The sequence below is a fragment of the Grampus griseus genome (genome assembly GCF_964374135.1).
Source record: "Grampus griseus genome assembly, chromosome: 11".
NCBI classification, from domain to species: Eukaryota; Metazoa; Chordata; class Mammalia; order Artiodactyla; family Delphinidae; genus Grampus; species Grampus griseus.
The window spans coordinates 62675046-62702422 of NC_139005.1; the positions used below are offsets into that span (position 1 = coordinate 62675046).

Sequence of the window (27377 nt, forward strand, 5' to 3'; positions counted from 1 at the left end):
GGCATAGGTCTAAGTGGTTTTGTGCTCATTTAGTCTCGAGGAAAATATCATTGACGTAACATATTAGTACCAAAGTGCAAAGCCTAGACAGTTGACTCTCAGTATTTTAAAAATTATTATTGCAAAGCTCATTATGTCTTAATAGTTTTAAGATACCTGTATCTCCCTATGTGTATTTTTCCAATTGGCATAAACAATGGTAATGGAAAACAAAGCTATCCTGGAATGTGATAGAGTTTTGTTTTAAGTGGTGACCTTATTTTCTTAGGCAAATGTTATTTACTTTTCCCTCAGAAACAGGAAGCATATCCAGAAGTTTTTACGCAGTGATCTTATGGATAGCTACGGAGACTTCGTTTTTCTTTTCATGAAATAATTATTTGTCTTAAGAAATGTTTAGTAAAATCCTTAGAACTTACGCTTTATCATATCTTATTATGTTTTCCAATATTTAGGTTGGAAGAGAGCAATTTTTCTCAGTATGATTATCTTATGAGATTTGTAACACTGAACCTCTAATATACCAATGAAATGTTAGGAGTTTGTATCCCCTTTTCTTCTAGCCTCTAGATTTTTTTCTGTTTCTGCTACCTCACTTACATCTTTAAAAATCCCCATTTTATAGTAGACACTTGTGGAATAAATGGGAATCTCCACATTCATCTCAAGTGTCAGCAGTGCCCAAATACTTCTAGTGTATCAAACTATATGTTTGTGGAGTGTCCACAGGTCTCAGACACTGGAATGAACACTTTATTTACATTATCTGCATTATCTACCAATGGCAAACTTCACTCCAGAATTTTCATTTAAATCATATATAAAAAATGTTGAATTTGCTTAACATTTTAAAACTTTTTATGTTCTTAAAGTACTTGAAAATGGAACCAAGGATATATGAGTTTTAATTTAGAGTTCAGAATGAGGATGTTGTGAGGAAAGATTTAGGACTTGTTTCGAGACCTGTACTATATATCTAAGTGATATTCAGAGGACTGAGATGTAAGTGAGAGTGACATCCACAAATCTAAAGCAGTGTACAGTAACCTATGGTTGGTGATACATGTAGAGTCCGATCAGGTGATTACTGTCAGCATTAAGAATCAGGTACATATTGCAAGAATCATCGTGAATGAGGGAGTAAGACATGCTGGTACCCTGGAGGAAGAACCTTACGTTGATGGTAAACCTCAGGCACTTGGTTCCATAGTGTTCCAACAGCATTGGCCTAAGAACACTCAGATACTGACAAATATTAAACATCCATATTTTCTAAAAAACATGCAATGTATAATCAAATAATTTTAAAAGATACACAAACATTGTTTATATGGCTATTTCTTATTTTAACTTTTAATAAAATAAGCTAACAAAATAGTATATTGTTAAAAGTTTAGGTATAAGAAGGTGTTTTTATAGCAATCAGAGATAACATCACCTTAGTGGGCAGCATTTCCATGATTGTAGTTGAATTAGGGTTGGAACTGAGTACATCTAAAGGAAGCATGTTTGTTTATTTCATTAATGCAATATTTAATGAGCTGGCAAATTGAGACTGAGGTTACTGTTGAATGCCTGAAGTATAGAAATTAGTTTTTATTGAAAGAAAATCTCTATGTTTTATATGTATATGTATAAGTAGTACAGTTGACCTGCCAATATAAGCTATCAAAGAGCCTGATTGAATACCTGCTAAATGAAGTGCTACCACACCAGAAAACAGGAGTGTGTTGAAAAATTACTTATAAACAGGACTAGCATTTTCCTCTGGAATTAGATTTAAATCTGCAAAATTATTTTAATATTTATTTACTTTATATTTCAGAATTCTTCAACATAAAAAGCAAAAAAAAAAACACTCTCAATATATAACACATTTGTTTTCAAGCAGGTCTGCTTCTAAATGTAACTCCAGGGGTGAACGTAGGGGTCAGAGCCACAAATGCACAACCAGATAAATAAAATAGATCCCTGGCCCCACTGAGTTATTAAGCATTAAAAATATAAATAGTAAAAGGCATACCAAAACAATCCTTTTCTTCTTAGATTAATGAGTAATCTAGTGTATATCCAAATTGTAATTTATTAACAGGTTAATTGGCTACATTTGTTTTTACTTTACATACAGTGTTTTTTTCTACAGTTCTAAGTTTTGACATATGCATCGTCATGTAACAGCCACCACAAATCTTCCCACACTCCCATCCACTGGCAGTCACTGATCGGTCCTACATATCTATAGTTTTGCCTTTTCTAGAATGCCACATAAATGGAATGTATGTGAATGTTAACAGCTTTATTCATAATATTTTAAAACTGGCAATAACTCAGTGTGTAAATGCAAACTATGTGGATAAGATACTCAGATTTGTAATTTTTTAGCCGTCCTAGATTATTGAGAAGAATTTAGCAAATCAATAGATCTGTAACTTGGAGACAATAAAGACTTGCCCTTTTATAAAGAATATAGTCAAGAATTCTTAGCGCTTAAGGAATTTAAAAATGAAAGGATGAAGAAAATATATTGGTGGGTTTGAGACATACTGCTCAGGGCTAATTATGTGAGTAAATTAACATTTTTGTCAGGTAGAAAAACTATATTTCTATGACGTTTTTAACTTAATTAAGTGTTCCATAATAAGCAAGATTAATTATATCCTACCTAGGGAGAATTCTGGCTCTACAAAACCAAAGATGAAAGTCAAAACACAGAACCTTAAGATAAGGAAAATGATGTTGTCATCAATAAAAATTTGTTCCTTTAAGATTGTTTAGCAGAGAAATATGTTGAACACATTTTTCTCAAATTCTACATTTATTATTGCATTCAATCCGACTTAACTGTATTGGATAGAAGCAGTATTCTAAGTAAAACTGCTTCATTTATTTAACAAACATCTACTAGTCATCTATTCAATACTTGACACCATGTTGCATGCTAGAATTATAAAGATAAGTGTCACACAGTCTCTGGCTTCAGGTAATTCAGATTATGGCCAAGAAGATAGAAAAACACCAAAATAGTGGTTATATTGTAACAAGTGATATATGCTGTAATACAGTGGTTAACATTTATTTCCTCTGATCACGCTGCAGTATCTCTGTCATGAAGAAATGCTTGAATTCTTCAAATGAGTGGTAGTGGCTCTGTCCTGCCACACACTTAACATTCATCTCTATTACAACACTTGCCATTTTGTATTATAACAATTTGTTTAAACTTCTGACCTCCACAATAAGCAGTGAGTTCTTCAAAGGAGAGGAGCTGTAATTTATTCATCACTTAATGAATAAGAGCAGATTCTTACTAATAGCTTTTATGGAAGGAGGGACAGGCATGCACAGTGGCGATGTGGAACAAACACAAGGAGGGCCATGTCACCTATAGCTGAGATGGATTTTCAAGGATTAGAGACAACTTGATTAACAGTGGATCCAGGTGAGAGAAGAGAGGTAATAACACTAATATTTTATGGCAGAAGGATAAACAGGCAGTCAGTAACTGAAAGGGAGAAGAATTGTTAACGAGAAACGATGGAATCTAGGTAGAGTGAATTTGAGATGTTGACAGGACATCCTTGAGAAAGTGTTCAGTAGAAGGCTGGAAATGCTGATCGATTAATCAGGAAAGAAGTCTGGATTAGAGCTGTGAATTTGAGCGTCATAATCATGGAGGTGATATTGAAGTTGTGAAAGACTAAGAAATTTCCAAGAAAGAATGTCTAAGGTGAGTTAAGATTAAGTACTGAATTTTGAGGAATTCAAAGGAATCCCAAAGAAGAGGAGAAAAGTAAAGGGTTCTGTGGACTGGTGACGTTTGCAGAGAGCCTGTAAAGGCACATCATTGGTGTATTTCAAGGTAAAAGGGGTGAGAAGATGGGAGGCAAGGGAGTGGAATACTGACCAAGCTTTGGGACATAATTCCTGGGTTCAAATCCCAGCTCCATCATGGGCCTTGGGCACATCATTCAAACTACCCGAACCCCTTTATCTTTACAATGCCTGTCTCATGGTTTTGTTTGGGATTAGATTATATAAAATATTTAAAAGAGTAGGACACGTAGTAAGCACTCAGTCCATGGGTTTATTGACCTCAATGAAAGCAGTTTCACTAAAGTATTAGGAGGAAGATCTTGGAATCCAGAGGAAGAAGAGAGAAACAAAGCTATATCTTTGGAATTTGAAGAAAACCACTTTTGGAGTAGGCAGAATTTCTTAGTAGCACTGAGAAATCACCTGAGGTTAGATAACTTGAATCTATATGCCTTCAGTCATTATAATTATTATGTATTATGAAATATACAATAATATTGTTATATTAGTCATTCTGATTAGTTGAATTTGCTGTCATTTTCCAAAATAATAATGGAGAAAACATGTTTAATTAACATAGAGACAGGACCGGTATGGAAGACCATTATGGTGGCAAGAACTAGAACACAGTACTGGTTAGATTATGACTTTAGCAATCCTTTTGTTCCAGCATCTTTGGATCCTGCATCATTTGGTAAAGAGTTCAGTGGAGTAAAAAACCCAAGAAGGCTATTAAAAGTAGATAATAGGAAGTAGCTATAAACTAGACGTAAAAATTGGGAAATCAGTAGATTTTAGAGCACTGGAAGTGTAGAAGACTGTGATCAAAAAATGAGATTGCAGAATTTGAGATCTTAGAGGTAAAGCAGTTTGAGGAGATGGAAAAATGTAAAGTATTATCAAATGGTTCATATAAATGATTCATTTGCTTCCCACACTAATCTGTGAGGTAGGGAGATCAGAATAGCAAGTTTAAGTGAACATACTAGCTACGCCCCTCTAAAAAAGGCTCAAGTGAAAGGCTTTAACTTTAGGAATCCATTGTGCTTTACATTACACCAGGATAAATTTGGAAATTTGTTCTTCATGTCTATGATGTTTGTTAGTTTGATATATTTTTATTTTTCTCTCAAGAGATTGAAACTTTCTATCTTATTTTGGGTTCTTTCACTTATATCATTTTAACTACAAAGTCATTGTGTTCATTTGAGTCTTTAAATGGTTTTAAAACAACTGATTTTTTAAAATTCTAGTAAGAGTTGATGCATTTACTTTTAGTCGCTAATGCTAGGATTTACATTGGTAAACGCTATTATTAGAAATATTGATTCTATCTTCCTTGCCAGAGAAATAGTTACTTTAAAAATATTCATTTTTAAAAAACGGTAAAATTTCCTCTTTGTTTAATTTTGCTCTTTGAGTACTGAATATATTGTGGTAAGTATTTCTTAAAAATTCATTTCATGTGACTATGAAAGATGACCTCTGTAACTGCCTTTCTTTTAATCTCAATAAACCATGAGAATTTATTCAACATTTATGTCAGCCATTGCCATAAATAGTAGAAATTAAAAGAAAAATACTCCACAGTTCTGTGCTTAGAAAACTCACAGGCTAATGGTCCATTTTGACACATATTTATAGATTTATAAAACAATGTGCTAAATCCAGTCCTATAAGTCTGCATAGTATTATGGCAGTGAAGCGGGGAAGCTACCTAATTCATCCCGACAGCGGCAAGTAAAAGGGGCTTCCCAGAAGATGGATGCTAGAACTGCATTATAAGATAAGTATGGGTTAGTCAGGTATGCGCAGGGGTGCCTTGATTGAAGACAGAGGTTGGAAATAATGTGATGGTGATGGGAATTGAATGCACAGAGTGCACAAAGTGCACAAAGTGAGGCAGGTGATGTAAAGAGTTTAAGCTCAAGAGGTAAGCTAGGGCCACATAATGGAAAGCCTCGTATGTCTTTTAAAGGAGCCTGGACTTTGCTTTAGACTAGTGATTGCCCAAGTGTGTATATTTATAATTTTATGATTATATGCATGCATTCCTATGAGAAGATAATATATGTATTACACTGCATATATAAACATGAAAAATTTAAAGATAGATTAAAGAAGAAATAGTATTTTTAAAATTATGAATGTATTGATAGAGGTTCTTGGTTGCAAACTACAGAATCTACTATCTAATTTAAGGAATGAAGTGATATAAGAAGGCTCTCTGAATAATTGGGGTGATTGGAGAACCAGGCTCTTTGTAGGTGCTTAGCCAACCATAGCTCTAGGGCATCACTGCTTCCTCTGCTTGGCACCTCTGACCCTTGGAATTAGAGACCAGATGTCTGCCAGTGTTTACAAGAGAAAACTTGAATGATTGCTGCTGTGTTTGCCAGAAGATTTTCTCATTTGTGACTCTGTAGGCCCTTTGTTATATGTCATATCTGTCTATAAGGGAGTCTGGAAATGTGAGTTTTTTGCAGTCTACCTTCGGAAGGTAAGACTCATAATGTGGGAAATTATCAAAATAAGATGTAGGGAAGATATTAAAAAGATTTGAGCAGCCGCAAATGGCAGGTATTTGCTACAGTGGTACAAAATACTCTTTTGCTGTCATTAAAAATACAATTATTATTGGTAATAATATGATTTATAAATGTGTTTGGTCATCATGTTTTAAGCTCTCAGTAGCTAATATCTCAAGCAAAATACTAACCTGGGGGGAGATCATCATTAATATTTTCTATAAGTTCAAATTTCACATTTTCTTCTTGATAATTACTTTTCTAGTTGGTTTGCTATATGATCTCAATACGTCACTTTCATTTGGAATGTATGGTGAGACTCTTAAAGTACACGTAGCAGAGTAGGAGAAGTTACCGGTTTACCGTTCCTTTATGGTTAGCTTGTGCTTTCATCACAAATACTCTCTTCAATGTGTCGATTATTTGCAGGCGGTTTTTTTAAAGCCACTTGTCTATTTTATGAGACTTAACTTTTGTCTGTATCTAATATCTGTATCCAGTTTACCTGATTCAATTAATAGAGTGCAGGTGAGCAGCAGTGTATCATAGGAGACTGAGAACCAGCCAGTAAGTGAGAGAACCATGGTTCAACCCTTCACCCTGTGGAGCTCCCATTCTCATTCAGGTGACCCTGCTCACCCTACATTACTTCTGCATCTTCTGACACACTGACTAAGTGAGGGTGCCTATGTTAGCCTGCACATGAATATTAATATAGCCTATTTTACTTCTTCTTTAGACTAAGAACAGATATATTCAGAATTTCAGATATTTTTCTTATGCCCCAAGGGATTACTTTGTGCACCTCGCAGGGCAGGTGCATTACATTTTGGAATCTACTACCTTGGTAAAGGAAGTCTTTGAAGAGTGGTACATAAGGAAATGACATGACCAGATGTGAGCATTCGAGCACTGACCCAAATTTATCAGATGAAGTTTACTGAGAAAGACTGAAGGCAGGAAGTCCAGATAAAAGAATATTGTATGTTGCCCAGGCCAGAAATGGCAGGAGGGATGATATGCTAGAATAAGTCTCAATCTTCAAGATTTGGTAAATGATTGGGAGTAGTTATTGGTAGGAGAAAGAATGAGGAACGATTTTCTGGTTCCTGACCAAAGCACAGTTGTTTTGTTTTGTTTTGTTTTTAATTTTTAACACAACAGGTGAATTCTTATATGCTATGTGAATCCTGATTTCCTTCTCAGGGGAAAAAAAAGGTTGTGGATAATGTTCTTCTTTCCTGATGCCATGCGGTATTTGTAGCAGTATTTTCATTCATTCTATAAACATTCCCCTGGATCTGCTCTAGACACTGATTCTTAGCAAACCTCCGATAAGATTACTCTCAGGTTTGCGCTCAGTTCTTAGCAGTATGATTTTCCAAAAATGGAAAGTGCACATTTTTCATCATAAGATTAAAAAAATAAGAATTCTCTTCCCAACGCGTGACACACGTTAAATGAGAGTGTGGGTGACTTTTGCATCTTGCCTCGTGTGCTTAGCTCATTACTGCTGCCTGTTTTGCCTTTAGCTGGGATGACAGCAGCTCGGTAAGCAGTGGCCTCAGTGACACCCTGGATAACATCAGCACTGATGACCTGAACACCACATCTTCCGTCAGCTCTTACTCCAACGCCACTGCCCCGTCCCGAAAGAACATGCAGGTGAGAATTGCCCTCTCTGTTTCCCCAGGGCTTCTGCCACATTTTCCCCCAAATTATGTTGCATTGCATTAAAACATAGCACAACCTCTTAATCTGAAGGAATTGCATAAACTGAAGCAGCTTATGTATATATATTTTTTCAGTTGATTACAGTCTAACCCAGAAAGCCTTATGTTGCCATATCGGTCTTTATAATAATATGTGTGTCTAGAACTCCAAAAATGATTTTAATAGTCTAATTTTAGATAGTTCCTGATTAATTTTATACTGGTCTCTGAGACACATTGCTGGATCTCTTGTGAATGGTGAATCGAGAATGAATATTGGGTAATTAAGTTTTATTTTGTCTTACTTTTCCTTTTTAGCTTTGACATAGAAAGTGCCTTCCTCTCTGGAGTGTTCAGTTGGGGTTTTCTGCACACATTTCTTCTGACGTTCTCTAATATGTGCAATTGAGAATTATAGGGCTAAAATTAAGGAAACTTAAATGAAGACAAAGATAAAAAAATAGAGGAATCTTCAGAACTCTTTTGAAATACAAATCACTGCTTCTTTTTTTTTTTAACCAGTTATCTGAAAGGACATTCCAGGGCCCAATTCACACTTGATAAACTTTTCTGCACAAAGTTTTTCTGTCCTATTTTCTTCATAGCTGAAGACAGATTCAGAGAAACGATCTGCAACCGATGAGCCCTGGGATAGTACCGAGGAGGTGAAAAAAACAGAGGAGGACTTTGATAGCCATGGGGATGGAGGTGGCAAGTGGAAGGGCATTTCCTCCGGACTTCCTGAAGACCCTGAGAAGGCAGGGCAGAAAGCCTCCCTGTCTGTTTCACAGACAGGCTCCTGGAGAAGAGGCATGTCAGCCCAGGGAGGAGCACCACCTAGGCAAAAAGCTGGAACCAGCGCACTCAAGACCCCTGGTAGGCTTGTCATCTGGCAGCTGTTATGCCAAATTGTTTTATTGTCTCCATTCGATCTTTTTGTCTTTCATAGTAGCTTTTCTTAATTAAATCAGATTTTCCTTCATGCTAAATTTCTAAATTTCACATGCTTTGTCACATGCATCCACATGCCTGTAACATTCCAGGCATCCTCTAGAGGGCACCCTCATAATTTGGTGAGTGTCTATTTTGCCACCGTCATTTCTGATCGTGTGGAAATAAAATAAGCCTACTTATTAATAAACATAAGATTGCCTTCATTCTGACTTTCTTATGAAAGTTTGGGATATTTATGTTAACTCTGCCCCTACGTTTCACTTCTAACTCTAAGAGACAGCAGTCACGCTAATCTACTTGGAAGGCTGGAGATTTGAAACATCATTTCTGAATTAGACTTGATGCAAAAAGGGAGTGAAAGAATTGTGCAAATTGTACTATCCTTTTTTTAAAAAAGACCCTCTCCCTATTTTAAAAATGGTTCCTCATTTTAAATAGTGCCACCTGAAGTACTGATGTAACAGGGTACTCCAAATACAATCATCTCAGAGATATTCAAATGAATTCCTTTCTGAGCACTTAGTTTGATGAGATTAAGTGCTATCTTTATAAAGGAAGAGAGTTGCAAGATATAAGGCAATAATAAATAGCAAAAATAGGTGTTTTCATTTTATCTCCTTGATCTCTCGTTGCGTTCCTCTAACAGCCATATTTTTATAGCTTTGTAGTTAATCCTCTGAATGTATTAAGAGGACATGCCTATTTAAATCTAAAACGGTGAATATTTAGGAATTGAGGTAATAGAAAGATGTATTCACATTTTACACTTTGTTTAAAGAAATATTGTGAAATCAAAATGTGCAGACACATAAATTTGTGTATTTTTCACTCATTAGGGAAAACTGATGATGCCAAAGCTTCTGAGAAAGGGAAAACTCCCCTGAAAGGGTCGACTCTACAGAGGTCTCCTTCAGATGCAGGAAAAAGCAGTGGAGATGAGGGGAAAAAGCCCCCCTCGGGCATTGGAAGATCAACGGCCACTGGCTCTTTTGGATTTAAGAAGCCAAGTGGAGTGGGGTCATCTGCCATGATCACAAGCAGTGGAGCCACCATAACAAGTGGCTCAGCAACACTGGGTAAAATCCCCAAATCTGCTGCCATTGGTGGGAAGTCAAATGCCGGGAGAAAAACCAGTTTGGACGGTTCACAGAATCAGGATGATGTTGTGCTGCATGTCAGCTCGAAGACCTCCCTGCAATACCGCAGTTTGCCCCGCCCATCCAAATCCAGCACCAGTGGCATTCCCGGCCGAGGTGGCCACAGATCCAGCACCAGCAGTATAGATTCCAATGTCAGCAGTAAGTCAGCTGGGGCCACTACCTCGAAACTGAGAGAGCCCACGAAGATCGCCTCAGGGCGCTCAAGTCCCGTCACTGTCAACCAGACAGACAAGGAAAAGGAAAAAGTAGCAGTCTCAGATTCAGAGAGTGTTTCTTTGTCTGGTTCCCCCAAATCCAGCCCCACGTCTGCTAGTGCCTGTGGGACACAAGGGCTCAGGCAGCCAGGGTCCAAGTATCCTGACATTGCCTCACCTACATTTCGAAGGTAAGAAAGCATAAAATGATGCTGAGAAAATATAAAATGCTATATCTTAGGATATATGTGTGTCCTATATCCTATCGTAGAAAAGATGTATATCCTAAACATATATGTCCTAAGTATATATATTCTATGACACATATATCTTAGAATGTTTTATTCAGTTTCTGAGTAAAATGCATTTTATGAAGCTGATGATATAAATAGCTAGTGAAAGAAATATCGCTCATTTTGAGAAATGCTTCAACTTTGTACTTTCACTATCATTGTCGTATTAGCAACACAAATAGCATTTATGAGAGACTTAAAAGCAGATGGCAATACCTAGGGGGAGTGATAAAACAGGAGCTTGCAAAATTTCCATAGATTTTCATGTTTCCACAGTTAAAAATAAAATAGAACGTTAATAGGTCTTTCTGACTATTGGTATTCATTTCTAGTGTCTGTATTATCTTGCTGGCTCTTAATGAGCTGGTGATCATGAGTGTGGATGAAGTTGTGTTCCTTGTACAGTACTGGATCACAATGGACAGATGTATATAGTACCATATCTTGACATATGAATGAAAATCAAGGTATGATATGATTGACAGAATTTGAAAAACTTTGGATGTTTGATACAGGATTATAACTAAGAAATGGGCTAGGTTTTCTAACTCTTCATCAGCTTTCTTTGATATGACTCTGATAAGCAGCAGGACTTGGTTTCTGCACCGGGACTGTCTTTGGTATTGAATATGCAGAGTTCTCCTTCGAGATATCACTGTTTTAAATACTGATGTGTTTTAAGTGGCAGGAAAATACATACAGTGAAAGACTTGGGACAAACAGTCAAACCTCTCTGGGTCTGTTTCCTCATCTATGAAATGATAGAGTATGATTTGTCTTTCATGACATGTTAAGTATTTTTAATGTTTTTATTATACTGACTAACCCAAGAACCTTGATATCTGGGAGATACCAAGGGTCTTGAACCATTTACTTTTATATTTCAGGCAATCTCAGATACATGGCTGTTTGCAAAACCTAGAGGTTTTATATCTCTCAGTAGCAATATTAGTCCTGAAGAGCTGGTTTTTTGAAATGTTGCCTCGCGTTGCAAAGAATAGTCGCTAGTAGTGGGAGTAAATATCTATGTTGCTTAAGTAGAAGCCAGTGGTGCCCTCCAGTGGCCTTTACCTATGAAACAATTTCTCATATTCGTCACAAAATGTTTCACTATAGGAAATACGGATTCCACTGCAACTTAATTAGTCATCGTTATGCCATTACTTCATGTCACTTTATTTCCATATTTACATAAATTCGATTATATCATCTGCTTCATTTACAAAACTAAAATGTTTTCTGAACTAAACTCCAGCGTCTAACTTAGCACCAACTGTGTTTCAAATCACTATTACAGATATGTATTTGAATAGCACTGGCAACTGACGTAAAACCCTTTGGTCTTTCTTGGGGAAAATACAGACAAACCCACATGTTGCTGTCAGTGTCCAATATCGTTTCTAACCAAATGCTCTCTGAAAGTCAATCAGGCCACCAGCTATACAACATAACCCCTAAACCTTGCCTTAAGCATTCCTTTTAGATTTTGAATAAACTTTAAAATGAAAAGAAAAAAAGAAAAGAAAAATAATTTACATGTTATATACCGAATGCGTAGAAGTTGTTTCATTATAATGGTTCTGTAAATAGGTAGCAGCAAGTACGTGCAAACTATTTAAGTTTTGCAAAAGATTCTCATGATCGCTTAATTGTGAAAACCAGGGACTTTCATGTTTGATTTACAGTTCCTTTTGTTTGGCCCATGTCCCCCCACCACTGGGGTGGCAGCCCAGGACCGACTTACCCTTTTGGCGATATGAGAGATTTTTGGCACTAGAAGTTCAAGCTTATCAAGTTCACTAACATAGAGACAGGAAGTGCTCGGTAGCTCGGTCCACCAAAGCACACTTGGCTCTATGTACTGTAACCCTAAATATTAAATGTGGATATTAGTTTCTCGGAACAACTGAAGTTGTTATTTGTTTTTCTTTTAGGTTGTTTGGTGCCAAGGCAGGTGGCAAATCTGCCTCTGCACCTAATACTGAGGGTGTGAAATCCTCCTCTGTAATGCCCAGTCCTAGTACCACATTAGCGCGGCAAGGCAGTCTGGAATCACCGTCGTCTGGTACGGGCAGCATGGGCAGTGCTGGTGGGCTAAGTGGCAGCAGCAGCCCTCTCTTCAATAAACCCTCAGACTTAACTACAGATGTTATAAGCTTAAGTCACTCGTTGGCTTCCAGCCCAGCATCGGTTCACTCTTTCACATCAGGTGGTCTCGTGTGGGCTGCCAATCTCAGCAGTTCCTCTGCTGGCAGCAAGGACACTCCAAGTTACCAGTCCATGACTAGCCTCCATACGAGCTCTGAGTCCATTGACCTCCCCCTCAGCCACCACGGCTCCCTGTCTGGACTGACCACAGGCACTCACGAGGTGCAGAGCCTGCTCATGAGAACGGGTAGTGTGAGATCTACTCTCTCAGAAAGGTGAGCTCTCCTGGAGGCGTCGATGAAGTCCTCACCCCCTCCTCCCTGCACTGTACCTCCCTCTCCCCACACCCCGCTCAATTTCCTTGATTTCAGTGGGAGTGCCACTTTGCAGAGGGACATCAGATTGATGAGTCTGGCTGGGCCTTTTCTTTGGTCTCATTGCCAAGTTTGTAGAAGGAAAAAACCATTAAGGATCCATAAAAAATTGAATAATTAGTTTCTTAATATGAATGCATACATATATACCCAATAGGCAATTTAAATAAAATTCATAGCATGTATTTATGTATTGAATGATGTTTTCTCAAGACATGTCAGTGATTTGGCTTGAGCTCTAGGACAGCACAGCTCCTTAGGATAATTTAAGCATTTTTAAAGACCAAATTTAAATGGATTCTACAATTATGCTCAGAGTAAAATGTTCAATTGGCTTTATTAGTATTTCCATGGAAAAATAGCAAATGGATCACTGGGAATCCTAGTTGAAGTGGAAGAAAGATCAGTTGTCAGATATGAATTCTTAGAGAAAATTACAACACTGGTGACATTTTTAGTAGGCCCTTTAAAAATAAACCACATTACAAGGTGTTTCTCATTGATTTAATGAATTACTGTTTTCTTCTAAACTTAAAATGAATACCTTAATGAAGCATGCCTTACCTAATATACTTACCAGAAAGCATCTCTGTTGACCAAAATGGCTCTAGATTCTCTTCCCTAAAAAATCCTTTCTCAGATATTTTGGTACTGACTGTTTCCCTCAGGCACATGTCTTAAAACTGCCCCTTTTTTCCTGATGAACTTAATGCTATTTGTTTCTTGGCACACCTAAAGCTTTCAGATATGGTCTTGTATGTATATCTTTTTTTTTTTTTTTTTTTTTTTGCGGTACGCGGGCCTCTCACTGTTGTGGCGTCTCCCGTTGTGGAGCACAGGCTCCGGACGCGCAGGCTCAGCGGCCATGGTTCACGGGCCCAGCCGCTCTGCGGCATGTGGGATGTTCCCGGACCGGGGCACGAACCCGTGTCCCCTGCATCGGCAGGCGGACTCTCAACCACTGCGCCACCAGGGAAGCCCTGTATATCTTAACTGAGTTATTTGTGAAAGCACCACTGGTCACTGAAAATGCCTGATACCTTTCCCAAACTTTTGTTCAGTCTATTATTGATGCTGACATATCACCTCAAAATAATTACACGGCAAATAGGTTATTGTTTGTTAACCAGAATCAACCTCCAAGATACTGATTAGTTTTTAATCATGAATATGACTGCAACAAGTTGACCGTTTAACCATCAACCTACTTCTTTGGGATGATACATTAAAAATACAGAAAAGTGGTCAAGTAATTATCTGTAACCAAGTAACCCTCAAATAAAACCAGATGTTAAGATTGATGAGTTTTATGCAACATAAATGCAATGTTAATATTTTACTTTGATCTATATTTTAGCAGAAGTCAGTATATATATATATATATATATATATATATATATATAGTCTCACTATAGAAATACACTGGCAAATATAGTTACATATTCTCTTTAAGCAAATCTTTTCTTTTTTTCAGTCTTTGAAATAGACCAGTTTTACAGATGGATGTATTATAAATAGATAAATAATTTTTCTAAAATAAATTATAAATAAATTAATTTTGAATAAATGAATGTTCTACCCTTGATTCTAAGTAAAATATATTGATGAATATTAAACTGTGAAAAGAAAATTATCTTCATAGGTATATTATATAATATAAACATTTAATTAGTTTCTTCCAATAGATTACTAGATTGAAATAATTTTTGATATAAGAAATTGTGCCTTTTCTTTCTTGCGAACAAATTTGCAAGCAATAGCAATTTATTCTAATCCTTGAAAGTACACCCAAGAACTTTACGATCCCTTGAAGAGAAAATTAGATCCTATCAGAGAGCCTGGCTTAATCATAATTAAGTCCGCAGAATGTTGGGAACATCAGGGAAACCAAAGAGCCACGCCTAAGAGAAAATGTGCCGAAGTGTAATATTTACGACAGAGTAATTAGAAAGACGTAATAGAGATGGATGTAAGTTCACGACTTACCTGTTTATCTACGATTTCAGAAGACTTTATTGATACTCATTATCCTAGTACTGTTAAGTAGTTTTTCATTCAGATTTTAGTCTAAATTTCTCCTCATTAAAATATCATAAACAGACAAACAAATTCTTTAACGGTTTTTCCTCTAACTGCTCTAGATCATTGGTGGCCTTTGGTTATAACTATTAATAGTTCACATTTGTTTTGTTCATTTTGTTTTTTGTGACCAAACCAAACCTTAAAAATAATTTAAAATTGTAGCCAAATTTTAAATTTTCTGGCTTGTTTTTAACTATCAGACCTGGCTCCCCTGCCTTTATAACCGTGCACTGAAACAGTGCCTGTCTTCTTCAGACTGTTGGTTAAAATTCCTCCTTCACTTGTGCAGGCGTAAGAGTTTTCGACTTTTCAGGGTTTGAGAAAACTGTCTATATTATAAAATCATTAATATCCAGATTCAAACAGATATTTCTGCTTAAAGTTTTAACTTATATTGATAAACTTAAATTTTTTTCTGATCTTTCTTTCATTAAATTCTCTGCATCATACAAACACATAATGTTTATACAATTAATAACATGGGCAAAACAATGCCTATTTTCAATGTACTCTGAAATGTTAAAATTGAGTAAATTTGCACACATGAAAGAGATAATCTTTAAAATGGCTTATGACTGTATTAATGTTTCAGCATTGTGTAGTTTATACTTAGAGGTCTCTTATATTTGTTCAGTATGATTCCTTTTTGTTTGTTGGTTTATCTACACTATTAAAAACACATCTATAGTCACGATGTATGCTAGAACTGGCCTCTACATAATATAGTAATTACCCTATGTGGACATTCCCAAAACATAAGGTAAAAGTTGTATGATGCTTTTGGATGCTTTCTATTGCAGTGCTAAATAATGGAGTACACATAGAAGAAAACATTTTAGCTTTGATTTTGAGTGATTAAATTTCAAGTCAATGTGTTTGCATTCATGTTGTATCATCCCCATTATGCATATCATGTGTATTTAATTTTGATCACTTGAGGTTCTAATGGAAGAGATGTATCATTCTGCAAATTCAAATTAATTTTATTATTTGCTTAGCCACATCAAAGATTATAACAGAAATTCCTAGACTTATCCCACCTAGTTGTTGACACCCTCTTCCTTTATTTTTAGGAAGGCCACTTCTCATTTTCTCCAGACACATTCTTTCTTCCCCTTCTAAGACCAAATGGGAATTTTTAAAAATAGAAACTGAAAACTTATAGCCTTTTAAACATCTAATTTATAATTTCTAAAAGGTGGCGTCATTTAATTTCCTTAAAATATTTAAATGATGCCAGAAACATTACATTTCAGGCAGATATTATGTATTATTTTTCCTCTCTGATGTGTAAGTGGGATTACATCTGCCTTTATTTTTATTAAAGATCGTTTAAATACAAAAAATAAGTATTAAAAGGTGTTTTATATCTTCTCTGTCCATTGGAAGTTGTCACTTTAACTTAGGCAGAGAAGATCTTTCTTATTTCCTCCTCTATGATTCTCCTGCATGTGAAATCATAGCAGAAGTGTAGTTTTTTGCATGGGGAAGGAAAAACTACCACAGGACTAGGTAAATAGAATCTAGAGAAGAATTATGTTAACATATAATCTATCTTCTCATAGTCCTGTCACTAAATTATCATCGAAGGTGTCACAACAATGGACATCTGGTCTCCTTTGGTTGGCCTTTTCCAATGAGTTAAGCATTAAATATGTGTTACAAAAAGACTTATTTTGTGTAATTCAAACAGAACCATTTATGTTGGATGTGTAATTTCGAAGTTTTGTTTACATTATGTCCTTAGGGGTTTTCTTTGTTTTAACAGCATGCAGCTTGACAGAAATACACTACCCAAAAAGGGACTAAGGTATATATTTCTCTCAGCACAATTGCTGCCTTTCTCTGTTGTTACGTAAACTTTTTGTACTGTCTCCTTACCTCTTTCTTTTTTTGTTTGCGAAGAAGCACCTGACATTGAGGATGAAATCACTTTTAATCCTGATGTTTTCTCTGGCCTGAGGAGTTGGTGAGATGGCCCTCAGGTAGAGATTTTGTTAGAGGCCAAAACTCAGTAAATTAAATCTAATGTAAAAGCCATTATTTGGGGGGCAGCAACTTTTAGTTGAATTCAGAACTCACTTCTGAAAATTAAAACAAAATTTTAATTTTCCTAACATTTGCATCTTGGAGGCATATGCTTGCAAAACCTCGCCCCATATAGTCTACAGATGTGGCCAGTGAATGTTGAAAAGTTGAAGGATACTCTAATTTGAATCAAAGAAAACATATTTTCATCGTCAGATGACAAATACTGTAATTAAAGTATAATTTTTAAAGAATCCTTTTGGTAAAAACTCAGAAGAACTTTATTTTCTATTTTTCAGGAGTGCTGGTATTTATCAGATCAATATAGGCATGAATTAGTCTAGTATTACATCATAATATCAAAATAATTATTCAGTTCCTCATAAAAAATAAAATGAAAATTTAATGCATGGCCATCCTTTACTGTACACTTTTATCTGATGAGAAGATATGGAAGGAACTGTGAATAGAGATATAACACTATATGAACATAAGTCAACTGCTCTTTGGTACTAAGAATTGACTTACTCTGGTAAAAGTGAATTCTGGCCAAATAGGTCTCTCTCTGTTATCCTCCTCCTCTCCACTTTCTTAGCAAGAGCAAACAGCTTGCAATTATTCCATTCTAAGATTTCATTCCAGAAATTTATTTTCCAATAAAGGAAGCCCATTTCTCTCTCCATTTTTTAAAAATAGATCCAGACATGGTGTCAAGTGGCATTTTAACCAAAACAGTGTTTTTCCTTTTTTTTTTTTTAAATGATCTGTCAATTTGTGTTCTATTTCCTATGTCTTCCTGTGAGCATCACTGCAATTCCCTTGGCTTCTGGCCTACTACTGTCCACCATATTTAGTCTGTTTTTCACCCTCTTCATATCCTTCTAAACACTGTGCTTTTGAGCCCTTCTCAGTTAACCTGGCTGTCTGCTCACTGCTTATGATTTTCAACTACATATCTCACAGAAGCATAATTTTCTTTTCAAAATCCTTTATTTTTTTTCCTGTGAGATTCAAACAGATGGTGTCAAATCATCTGGAAGAACTAAGCAATTATAATTAGATTCAATCTGTTTGAGAATGTTGCTCAGTCTGACTAGTAAGCTCCTCTCAATTGTTTTCTCGTCTCAATATTGCCTTGCCCTTGCAGATGTGCTGAAGTGTCTTAGCTGTGCTGTTTTGCAGATATACTCCGTCATCTCGGCAGGCCAACCAAGAAGAGGGCAAAGAGTGGTTACGCTCCCATTCTACTGGAGGGCTGCAGGACACTGGCAATCAGTCGCCCCTGGTCTCCCCTTCTGCCATGTCATCTTCTGCAACGGGAAAATACCACTTTTCCAACTTGGGTAAAATATTCTAAAACATCAGTTTCATCTTGTTCCTTTCACCACATACTCTCCCAGGAGCCCTGGCATCTCTCCATAAGAATGGTTCATTTAAAGAGGAGTTAAAGACACCTTCACAGTACCTTTTATTTGTATGCTTACTGTCCACAAAATAATTTCCAAACATTATGCAGTTTATTGCTCATGACAACAAGTTGACATAGGTAATACTGTTGTTATTTTATAGTCTAAGATCCAGAGGCAAAAAGAGATTATTTGACTTAAAAAAAAAAAAAGGCTCACCCCTTGTAAGAGGCAGAGGCAGTAATTGATGCCAGAACACCTGACTTTAAGTCTAGGGGTTTTCTCAGAGTCCTCTTAAAAACCAGTAAAACACCTCCTTATTTTCTGTTTAATTTTTTTTAATCCTTATAAGAAAATGAATTATCTTTTTGTAGAAAATAGAAATAATTAGGAAGAAGAAAAATATGTGATTCCATGACTCCACGATCACTTCTTTGATCATTTTAAAGTTAAAACTCTCCTTAAAATGCATATGAGAATTCCTATTAAGATAATACCCTGTGAACATTTTTGGATAAATGCACTGAAAAGAAATGACTATTTGAGCCATTGGATTACTTTGTGTTTAGCATAATTTGTATGAAATATAAAATCATTTGTGTAAATGTCATAGAAAACACAGGGAAAGTGACGAAATAAAGTCTAAACATGACAGTTATCATTTAATAAATCCAATGCTTTTAAAAATAGATTTCTTTTCTATAAAGTCACATATAAAATAATGTCATTTTTTTTTCTCTTTTCACTTGAGAAGTTTTTTTGTAATGATAGACCAACAGATTGTCCAAATTCTTTAATAATTTGGGCTTTTCAACTTTCCGCCCTGTAGGGATAGTCAAAGCTATTTCTCTTCTATTGTAACTATTCCTGCTATACAGAATAGAGCTTTTGGCAATGAAAAACACAATTATTTTGGTCATGGTTCCACATGCACTAATGAATGTCTATCAAACACCAAGTTTTTGTTGCTAAACCTGCACAATGATGAGACTTCTTTGCCTCATAATGGCAAAGAATGGTATAACTTTTACTTTGAGTTGTAGTTGTAAAACACAGCAGGAAGCTTAAAACTTTGACTTCAAAAAATGAAATAAAAATGTTTTTATAGAGTCATAGGTATATGAAACAAAATCTAATTTTATACAACATTGGAATCAAACCCATGTCACCTAGTTTGCTAAGTTTGCTGGGTATCTCATGTCTCCTGTCAGTCTTTTCATTACTTGACATTAATTTGAGTTTTTGAATCCCCACTCCATTGTTTTCCCATTGTTGTTATTCTGACTCTATCTAGTCCATCTTTCTTTGAGAAGAAAAAAAACTCACTACTTACTATGTCTGATCTTAGCAAGTCATTTAGCCTCAACTTTCTCATCTGTTGAATGGGTTCATAATACCTAGGTTATATTGTGAGGCATGACTAATGTGTGCAAAGACACAGGAGATTGTCAGACTTGGTGGACTCTGCTACATCATCATGTTTATTGGAAAGAGATGTCTTACACTGTCAGAGACAATTGCAGTAGATTTCAAATTGATTTTACTGCCTCTACTCAAATCTCTCAACATTTTCACCCAGTGGGACTTATGAAGAAAGATCTTCCCATACATGTCAACACACTCTCATGTGCCTAGCCATATTTTATAAGCATATGTGGATTCAAATCAGGCTTCTGTTGTGTTTTTTTACAAGAGAAAATGATGACTAATTTTAAAATCATGAAAATAACTTTTAGAGAATTTGGGTTGTATTTCCAGATCACTGGAACTTATAATTATTAGGCAAGAAAGTAGATACTATTAAAATGCAGTCATAAATAAGAGTTACTTTATTATTAAATTTTAAAAGTATATCAAATATAGCTCTTTAATTTGAATATGGATAGCATTGTCCTACATTTTACTTTGGTCATCACTTGTTTTCAATTTGATCATTATTTTTTCTGAATGATCAGTAAGATAAGTGATTATTACTAACATTCAAGAGTTGCAGTATCCATGTTTTTTTTATCCTTACCCATTAAAAATATGTTAATACATAAAATTTTTAGAAATATTACTGTAAAAATCCATATATATAACAAACATTTAAAATTTAAGATCACTACTATTATGTCATTATTAGTAGACTACTGTGAGCTACTGCCAAAGTAAACTCTGATTTGTATATAGTTTCTGGCATGATAGCTATGTTAGAAACCATTCCTACCCAAGAAAGCATAACAGAATATATTTATATAAAAAATAATAAATTATTGGGTGCAGTTTCATTTACTATTGGTCACAGCCCTTGTGAGGCATCCCATAACCTAGTGAGACTCATTGTCATAGTCCCACGAGTGATGATAATTGCTCAGATTCATTTTTCACCTTGCCTCAAGGGTTACCATGTAGAAGCATTATTATCAACCTGCCACTTTCAAATTCTGTATATTTGATGGACCCTTCTGCATACAGAGTGATGTTTAAACCCCTTTGTATAGGAAGTTTCTTTGCTTTACTCCCAAAGGTCCCTCTACCTCGAATGTCCTTCTACTCCCCTCTCCGTATTCACCCTTCAAGCCATTCAGAATTAAGCCCTTTCTTCTATACTCATGGAAGAATAGAATCTCAGAGTTGGAAGAGACCTACATCTGGTTCAATCGTGCATCTATTATGTAAATTCTAACGACAGCTCTAGCTTCTCCTCTAAACCCACCAATGACAGAAACTACCTAAATCTAGATATATCACACTTTTGAAGTTCTTTAAATGATCAAATAAACATTTCTTGAATCTCCACCTAGTTCCCAGTTATATTCCCAAATTCCACAAAATAAATTAAAATTAAGTTACATATGACAACTCTTATTAAAACAACATCATAAACTCACTAACTGATGTGTCTAGATGTGGCAGCAAAGTCAGGGGGCAACCTGGAGGTATTTAAAAACCCACTCCATATTTCTGTCAGTTCCTATTCTCATCAAATCATTACAAATAAACATATAATTTAATAAAAACAGTGGCTTTGGTATGATATATAGCTTAAAACAAAGTCAGTAGTCCTCTTTTCCCTAATACATAGTCACACCTATATCTGTCCTATTAGAAATGTTTACATGTCTTCTCCTGGCTTTGAATGGGTCTTAGAGGCCATTTATTCTGCCATTTTTATTTTTTAATTCATGAAGAAACTGAAGGGTAGAAATGGAGGTGTTTGCCTAAAGCAAATGGAAAGCAAAGCCACCACTAGAAGCCCTGTACTAATTTGTGTCCCATTACAAAAATTCTCTGTCTGTCATACTTTTGTCTTCTATTGCATAACTTTTCTCAGTCTGTTCTATGTTATTAATTTCTCTACCTTTCAGTCACCTCCCCTAGAGGTCACTCTTGAAGCCAGGGATCTTGCCATATTTATCTCTCTATTCAACCACAATAACAAAAAAGCAAACCCGTCATAGATTTTAACTTAATTGAACATTCTTAAATAAAATGAATATAGTTCCAATGGAGAAGCTATCAGAAGTGCTTATAAATACAAACTATTCCTTTTAAAATCTACCCTAATCCTCATTACTATTTCACTTTGAATGAGCTAAGTGTTATGTTTTAAAATTATAGAAGGATACTTACTTGGATATCTCTGCAACCATTCTGTAAGAATTATGCAAAGCCAAACAATGAATGAAATGTCTTTCTAACCTCTATATACATGTATTAAAATGATGTACTTCTTTGCGTTGAATACTTCATTTATTTAGCAAAAAGTCAATTCATACTGTGGACCTAGAAGAGTCTGATTTACCCCAATCCAGATACCTTAAACATAAACATTCAAGTCTAGAATGTCCTTTGGAGTATCTTTTGGCTGTCCTCAGCAATCAGATTGATTGTCACTGCTGACTGAAGGAATGTGCCTGAAAGATCTCTCTCTCTTACTCTCTCGCTCTCTTTTCTTTTCTTTCTTTCCTTCTTTCCATCCTTTCTTCCCTCCTTCCAATGGATTGGGGACTTTGCAAATCCCCCGTTTCTTTCTTTCTTTATTATGTGTCACATATGCACACATAGGTACAGTTCTTAGGCTTTTTATTTCTTTTCTTGGTCTTTTTTTTACTGTAATTCATAGCTAGCTGTATCAGAGTTGTTCTGTGTATTGATTCATTAATACCTGTAAAATATCCAGCATAGTGCCTGGCAAATAGGAGATAATCTCCTTAAGTTATCTCATAGTATGTACTCCTCCTATTTTAGTTTGTTCTGAGATCCAGTAATTACATTAAGAAATGTAGTCTCTGTGTCACAGAAAAAAATAGCATATTCAGTCAACCACATCTTTCTTTAAATTGATGATTATCAGTTGACCTAAAAAGTTGAGTGTCATTAGAACTATTTGGCAATAAGCACTAGGTAAATAAATTCATATTCCAAATTACAGACTTAAGGTACTGCTTTCGAAAAACAAGTTTATGACTTTTGACAGTCTCACGTGACATTCTCATCTTAGGCACAGTAGAAAGTAGCTTTATGTGATAAACCTCACGATAAGCTATGGATACCACGTACATTAGATTATATTTCATTTTTATTTGCCGCTATCATAACCTAACTTTGATAATAATGATGGTACTGATCATGAACTGACAAAAATTTAGAACTCAAAATGACTGAAAGTCTTTGGTTGGAAGCTTCAAACGTTTCTTCCTGGGAAATTTAAATTTCTTGTATTTTATATTCTTTTCTATTTTTGCTTTCCCCATTAAAGTGATCTATTTTTCTCTAAAAAGAAATGTGCAGCTTCTAGGAACACAATCTTTTCTTCATAATGGGCAGCAGGAAATACCATGTTATTTCTAGCAAAAAACAGTAGAGGTGACTCGATGGTTTTGTTTAATACTGCTTTAAAAAGTGACATACTGCTTGCCATGAAAGTGCTAGAAAAAAAGAGGACTCCACTGTAACTGCTATTGAAAATTTCAGAGGCAGACATCCCAGAATAATAGGCTGTGTGTGCTTTGTTTTTCAGTGAGCCCGACAAATCTGTCTCAATTTAACCTTCCTGGGCCCAGCATGATGCGCTCAAACAGCATCCCAGCCCAAGACTCATCCTTCGATCTCTACGATGACTCCCAGCTTTGTGGGAGTGCCACATCTCTGGAGGAGAGGCCACGGGCCATCAGCCATTCAGGCTCATTCAGGGACAGCATGGAAGAAGGTAGGCATGGGGGGAAATAAAGATGAAGTTACTTTAGTTAACTCAGACATGAAACCTATCACATCACTCACATGACAAAGATTCCCTCAACAAAGTAAATACGTATAACTCTCACTTGGGAGCCCTGAAGCTTGAAGAAATTTTAGTCTGCATTAGCTTCTGTTTCTTTCTGTATTTGAAAATATGCCAGAAATTGTTTCGATTAATACTTGGCTATAGAGCAGTTCAGAGTAAGTCTGGTGTTCTCATACAGAAACCTGTGTAATTTTAGAGACTATTTACCCTGGTGTGCCAAATATCCAAGTGACTGTTTTGTTTGACACCTCAGTTTAAAAACCATAAAAGATACATAAACCAGAAAAAATTCTCTTATGAAACAACCACATGCTGCCGACTTTTATTCTCAGAAACTCCCCCTGGTGTTAGTTTTTATTATCATATTATTTTAGAATTCATATTGTGCCTGCTTTTTGCTTTATAAGTTACATTTCCTTATCCATTACATTAAGATTCTCACCGGACCTAATAAATGTCTTTGTAGTTGTAAAGTTCTACATGAATACTTTATAACAAAAACTCTTTGAAAAACTCAGGAGGCTTAATTGATTTTCAAATGTGTGTAATTTTCTAAACTGTATAACCTCAAATGTCAAACTTGATGATAACATTTGAGAGATTTTCTTCTTTGATTTAATGAATGATTTTTAAGTACCCACACAGGAAAATTGTGGCACACATATTATAAAGCATATCAGCTAAGGATAAAATAAAGGTAAACACAGAAGTTCAAATAGATTAGAATAAAATCAGACGTGTAATCAGCCCTACTCTCCTAGTCCTTAGTAAGTCTGTATAAAAAAGGGACTCTAGATCTTGAAGCATACCAAGGGTTTAAACCTCTGGTCATCCATTTATCTGTGGTATGAACATGAGCTAGTTTTGTAACTTTATTAGTCCTGATTTCTGTATGCGTAATTTCTAAGGATGAAAACAGAGTCAAGAATAGTTCTGTTCCCTTCTCTTTCCCCTTCCTAGCTTCCTATTTAAAGTATCTTCTGACTGTAATTGAGGTAGCTGTGAAATTGACTCCTGGTCTTCAGGTCACCGCTGTACATTTACTTAATACGTTGGTACTAAATCAGTTGACCGTAGTTGCCACTGCCTTTTGGGATATTAACCAAACCACTGAATTCACCATGACAGGTAGTGAATTCTACCCTGAGGGTCTGCTGATTGCTTCAAGTGTAGACAAAATGTAATTAATCTGAAATGTAAAGTCATCACCTTTCTGAAATGGTTCTATCACTCTCTTCACAGACAGGCCTCTTATATACTGGAAAAATGATTTGCTAAGCATACTGATGGCTTTCTAGGGTGCCTCATTGACAGCGCAAATGCTCTTTATATGCTGGGAAATTCTGGCCTTCCATGTATGAGAATTAAATAATCTGAACTGTTGAAAGCCAGCCCCAGTGGGCGAGATGGCTTTTTGATGTCTATACATTGAATACTGAATTATTATAATTCTTAAATTATGCTCTAAAATCAAGGACTTGTTGGACAGGAATTGTAAGGGACTTTATTGATTCCCTGCCCGGTGCTCACGGTGAAAGATGAGGAAACTGAGCCACAAACTTTAAGGTTATAGACCTAAGCAGCAGAAAAAGGCTAAAAATGGGATCTCCTGATTCATCGTCCACCTTCCTACTGGTGTACCATGCTAACAGTCTAAGTTCACACCAGTGTTATTAGAAGTTGAAAGAATGTGCTTTTGTTTAAAGATGACTAGCATTTTTCACACCTCACAGAGTGATTTGCTCAAGCTAGGACTCTGGGAGTCGTCCTTTATTCCGCTTTTGACCCACATCAGTTTTAAAGAGGTTCTTCCTGGTGTCTCTCAAATTCATCCCTTTATTTTCATCCCAACTGCCTCTATCCTACACAGTTTTCCTGGTCCTCTCCAGACCAGGTTGTGAGCACCCCCAGGTGCTTTTGTAGTACCCAGAACATTGCTCTTAATAGTATTTATATGACCCTGTTGTGATTATCTTTTTAGTTATGTATCTTTCTACTTCTTTTTGGGCTCCTAGGATTGTGGCATTCAATTTTACAGTCCCAGCATCTAGCAAGGGCCTGTCACATTGTGTGCATTTGACTAATGAATAAGCAGAAATAACCTTATATTATCCCACAATGAAAAGAAGAAGAACTTTTCTACAAATATAATTAAGCACAATTTTATCCACCTTTTGGGCTTAATATTGTACATTGAACTTGCAGAAATATAAATCATTCTGTTAATTGTTTAAGATTGGTATTTTGATGCACCTACCTAAAAGACAGTATGCAATTTCCATCCTTAATTTCAATGAGACACCACCTTGAAATAAGAAGTACTTTCTGTTACTAAAATTATGAAGGAAACCATACTTCTCCATTAGAATGGGTATAGTCAGCTCATCACAGATAATGTTGGAAGAGCTTGTTTCCCTGAAAGTTTATGGAGAAAAAAATTGAAAATGGATCTTTGTTGTATAAAAATGAAATTAAATAAAATACATAAAGTTTTTTTAAAGTTTAAACTTTCATGGCAACTTTAGGTGTCCATGATTTTCGGATTATTTATTATGTGGGAGTTTACTCTAGTTTTCAATACGTGCAAAGCATGCTAGAAGGGCTTGCACTTGTCAGTTCTTCTCTGTAATGTGGTGGAGGAGGTACTTTAGGGACCTTTCCATGGCTCAACATTTTCGATCTCTAAAAAATGACAGCAGACTTGTTCTCAGATTCTTATGTTATTTTTATTTCCTTAATCACCTATTCTTCACTTTTCAGTAAAGGTCTGGTGGTTCTGAGCAGACTTCATTACTTCACCTCTTGTTCTTTTTTGCTTTCTTCAGTTCATGGCTCTTCATTATCACTGGTCTCCAGCACTTCTTCTCTTTACTCTACGGTAAGTGTTGACTGTTAAGAAAACGCTTTTGCCTTTGCCAAGCACACAAATGGTTAAATAGATTGGCATTTACACAAAAGCCGCACAATTAAGTAAGGGTGTACTCTAAGCTCCTGCATACTGATAAGGTGGTGGGTGCTCTCCCAGCCCTTCTATGGCTCGTTTGTATGTGCTTCCACTTGACTTTTATGTACTCATTGTAATCAACGAGTGGATAGAAAACTGAATCTCATAAAACCCGATGGGCTGTGACTCGGAATCCCGGAAACCATGTATGGTGATCCACCATAATCTTATAACACTGACCCCTTTTCCTTGTTCAGTTCCCTGAGCCATGACTGGTAATTGTTCTATGGTATCTTCTCCATTTTCTTTCATAAGTTCATTTTTTGAGAAGATCACACCAAAGGGTAAAAGCGTAAAAGCCTTGGTGACTTTTTAAACTGTATCTTCTGAAAGAGTGTGATTTTAAGAACTTCATTTCTTAAGAGAGAAATGCCAGTGTATCAGCGTATTTTCCCAATGTGTGAAATTATAT

The 27377-nt window shown here is 35.9% G+C and overlaps 1 protein-coding gene across 3 annotated transcripts in view; it reads left to right on the forward strand.

Moving 5' to 3' along the window:
* Positions 1 to 27377, forward strand: part of NAV3 (neuron navigator 3) — a gene marked incomplete at both ends in the record, with an annotated part of 362535 nt that overhangs the window by 265389 nt on the left and 69769 nt on the right. For all 3 annotated transcript variants that reach the window (XM_082666667.1, XM_082666668.1, XM_082666669.1), the window contains 8 exons: positions 7874 to 8006; positions 8659 to 8929; positions 9844 to 10552; positions 12589 to 13077; positions 17027 to 17068; positions 18469 to 18629; positions 23698 to 23886; positions 26787 to 26839. In XM_082666667.1, coding sequence (XP_082522793.1) covers positions 7874 to 8006; positions 8659 to 8929; positions 9844 to 10552; positions 12589 to 13077; positions 17027 to 17068; positions 18469 to 18629; positions 23698 to 23886; positions 26787 to 26839 — 2047 coding nt within the window. The remainder of the gene's footprint in view (positions 1 to 7873; positions 8007 to 8658; positions 8930 to 9843; positions 10553 to 12588; positions 13078 to 17026; positions 17069 to 18468; positions 18630 to 23697; positions 23887 to 26786; positions 26840 to 27377) is intronic.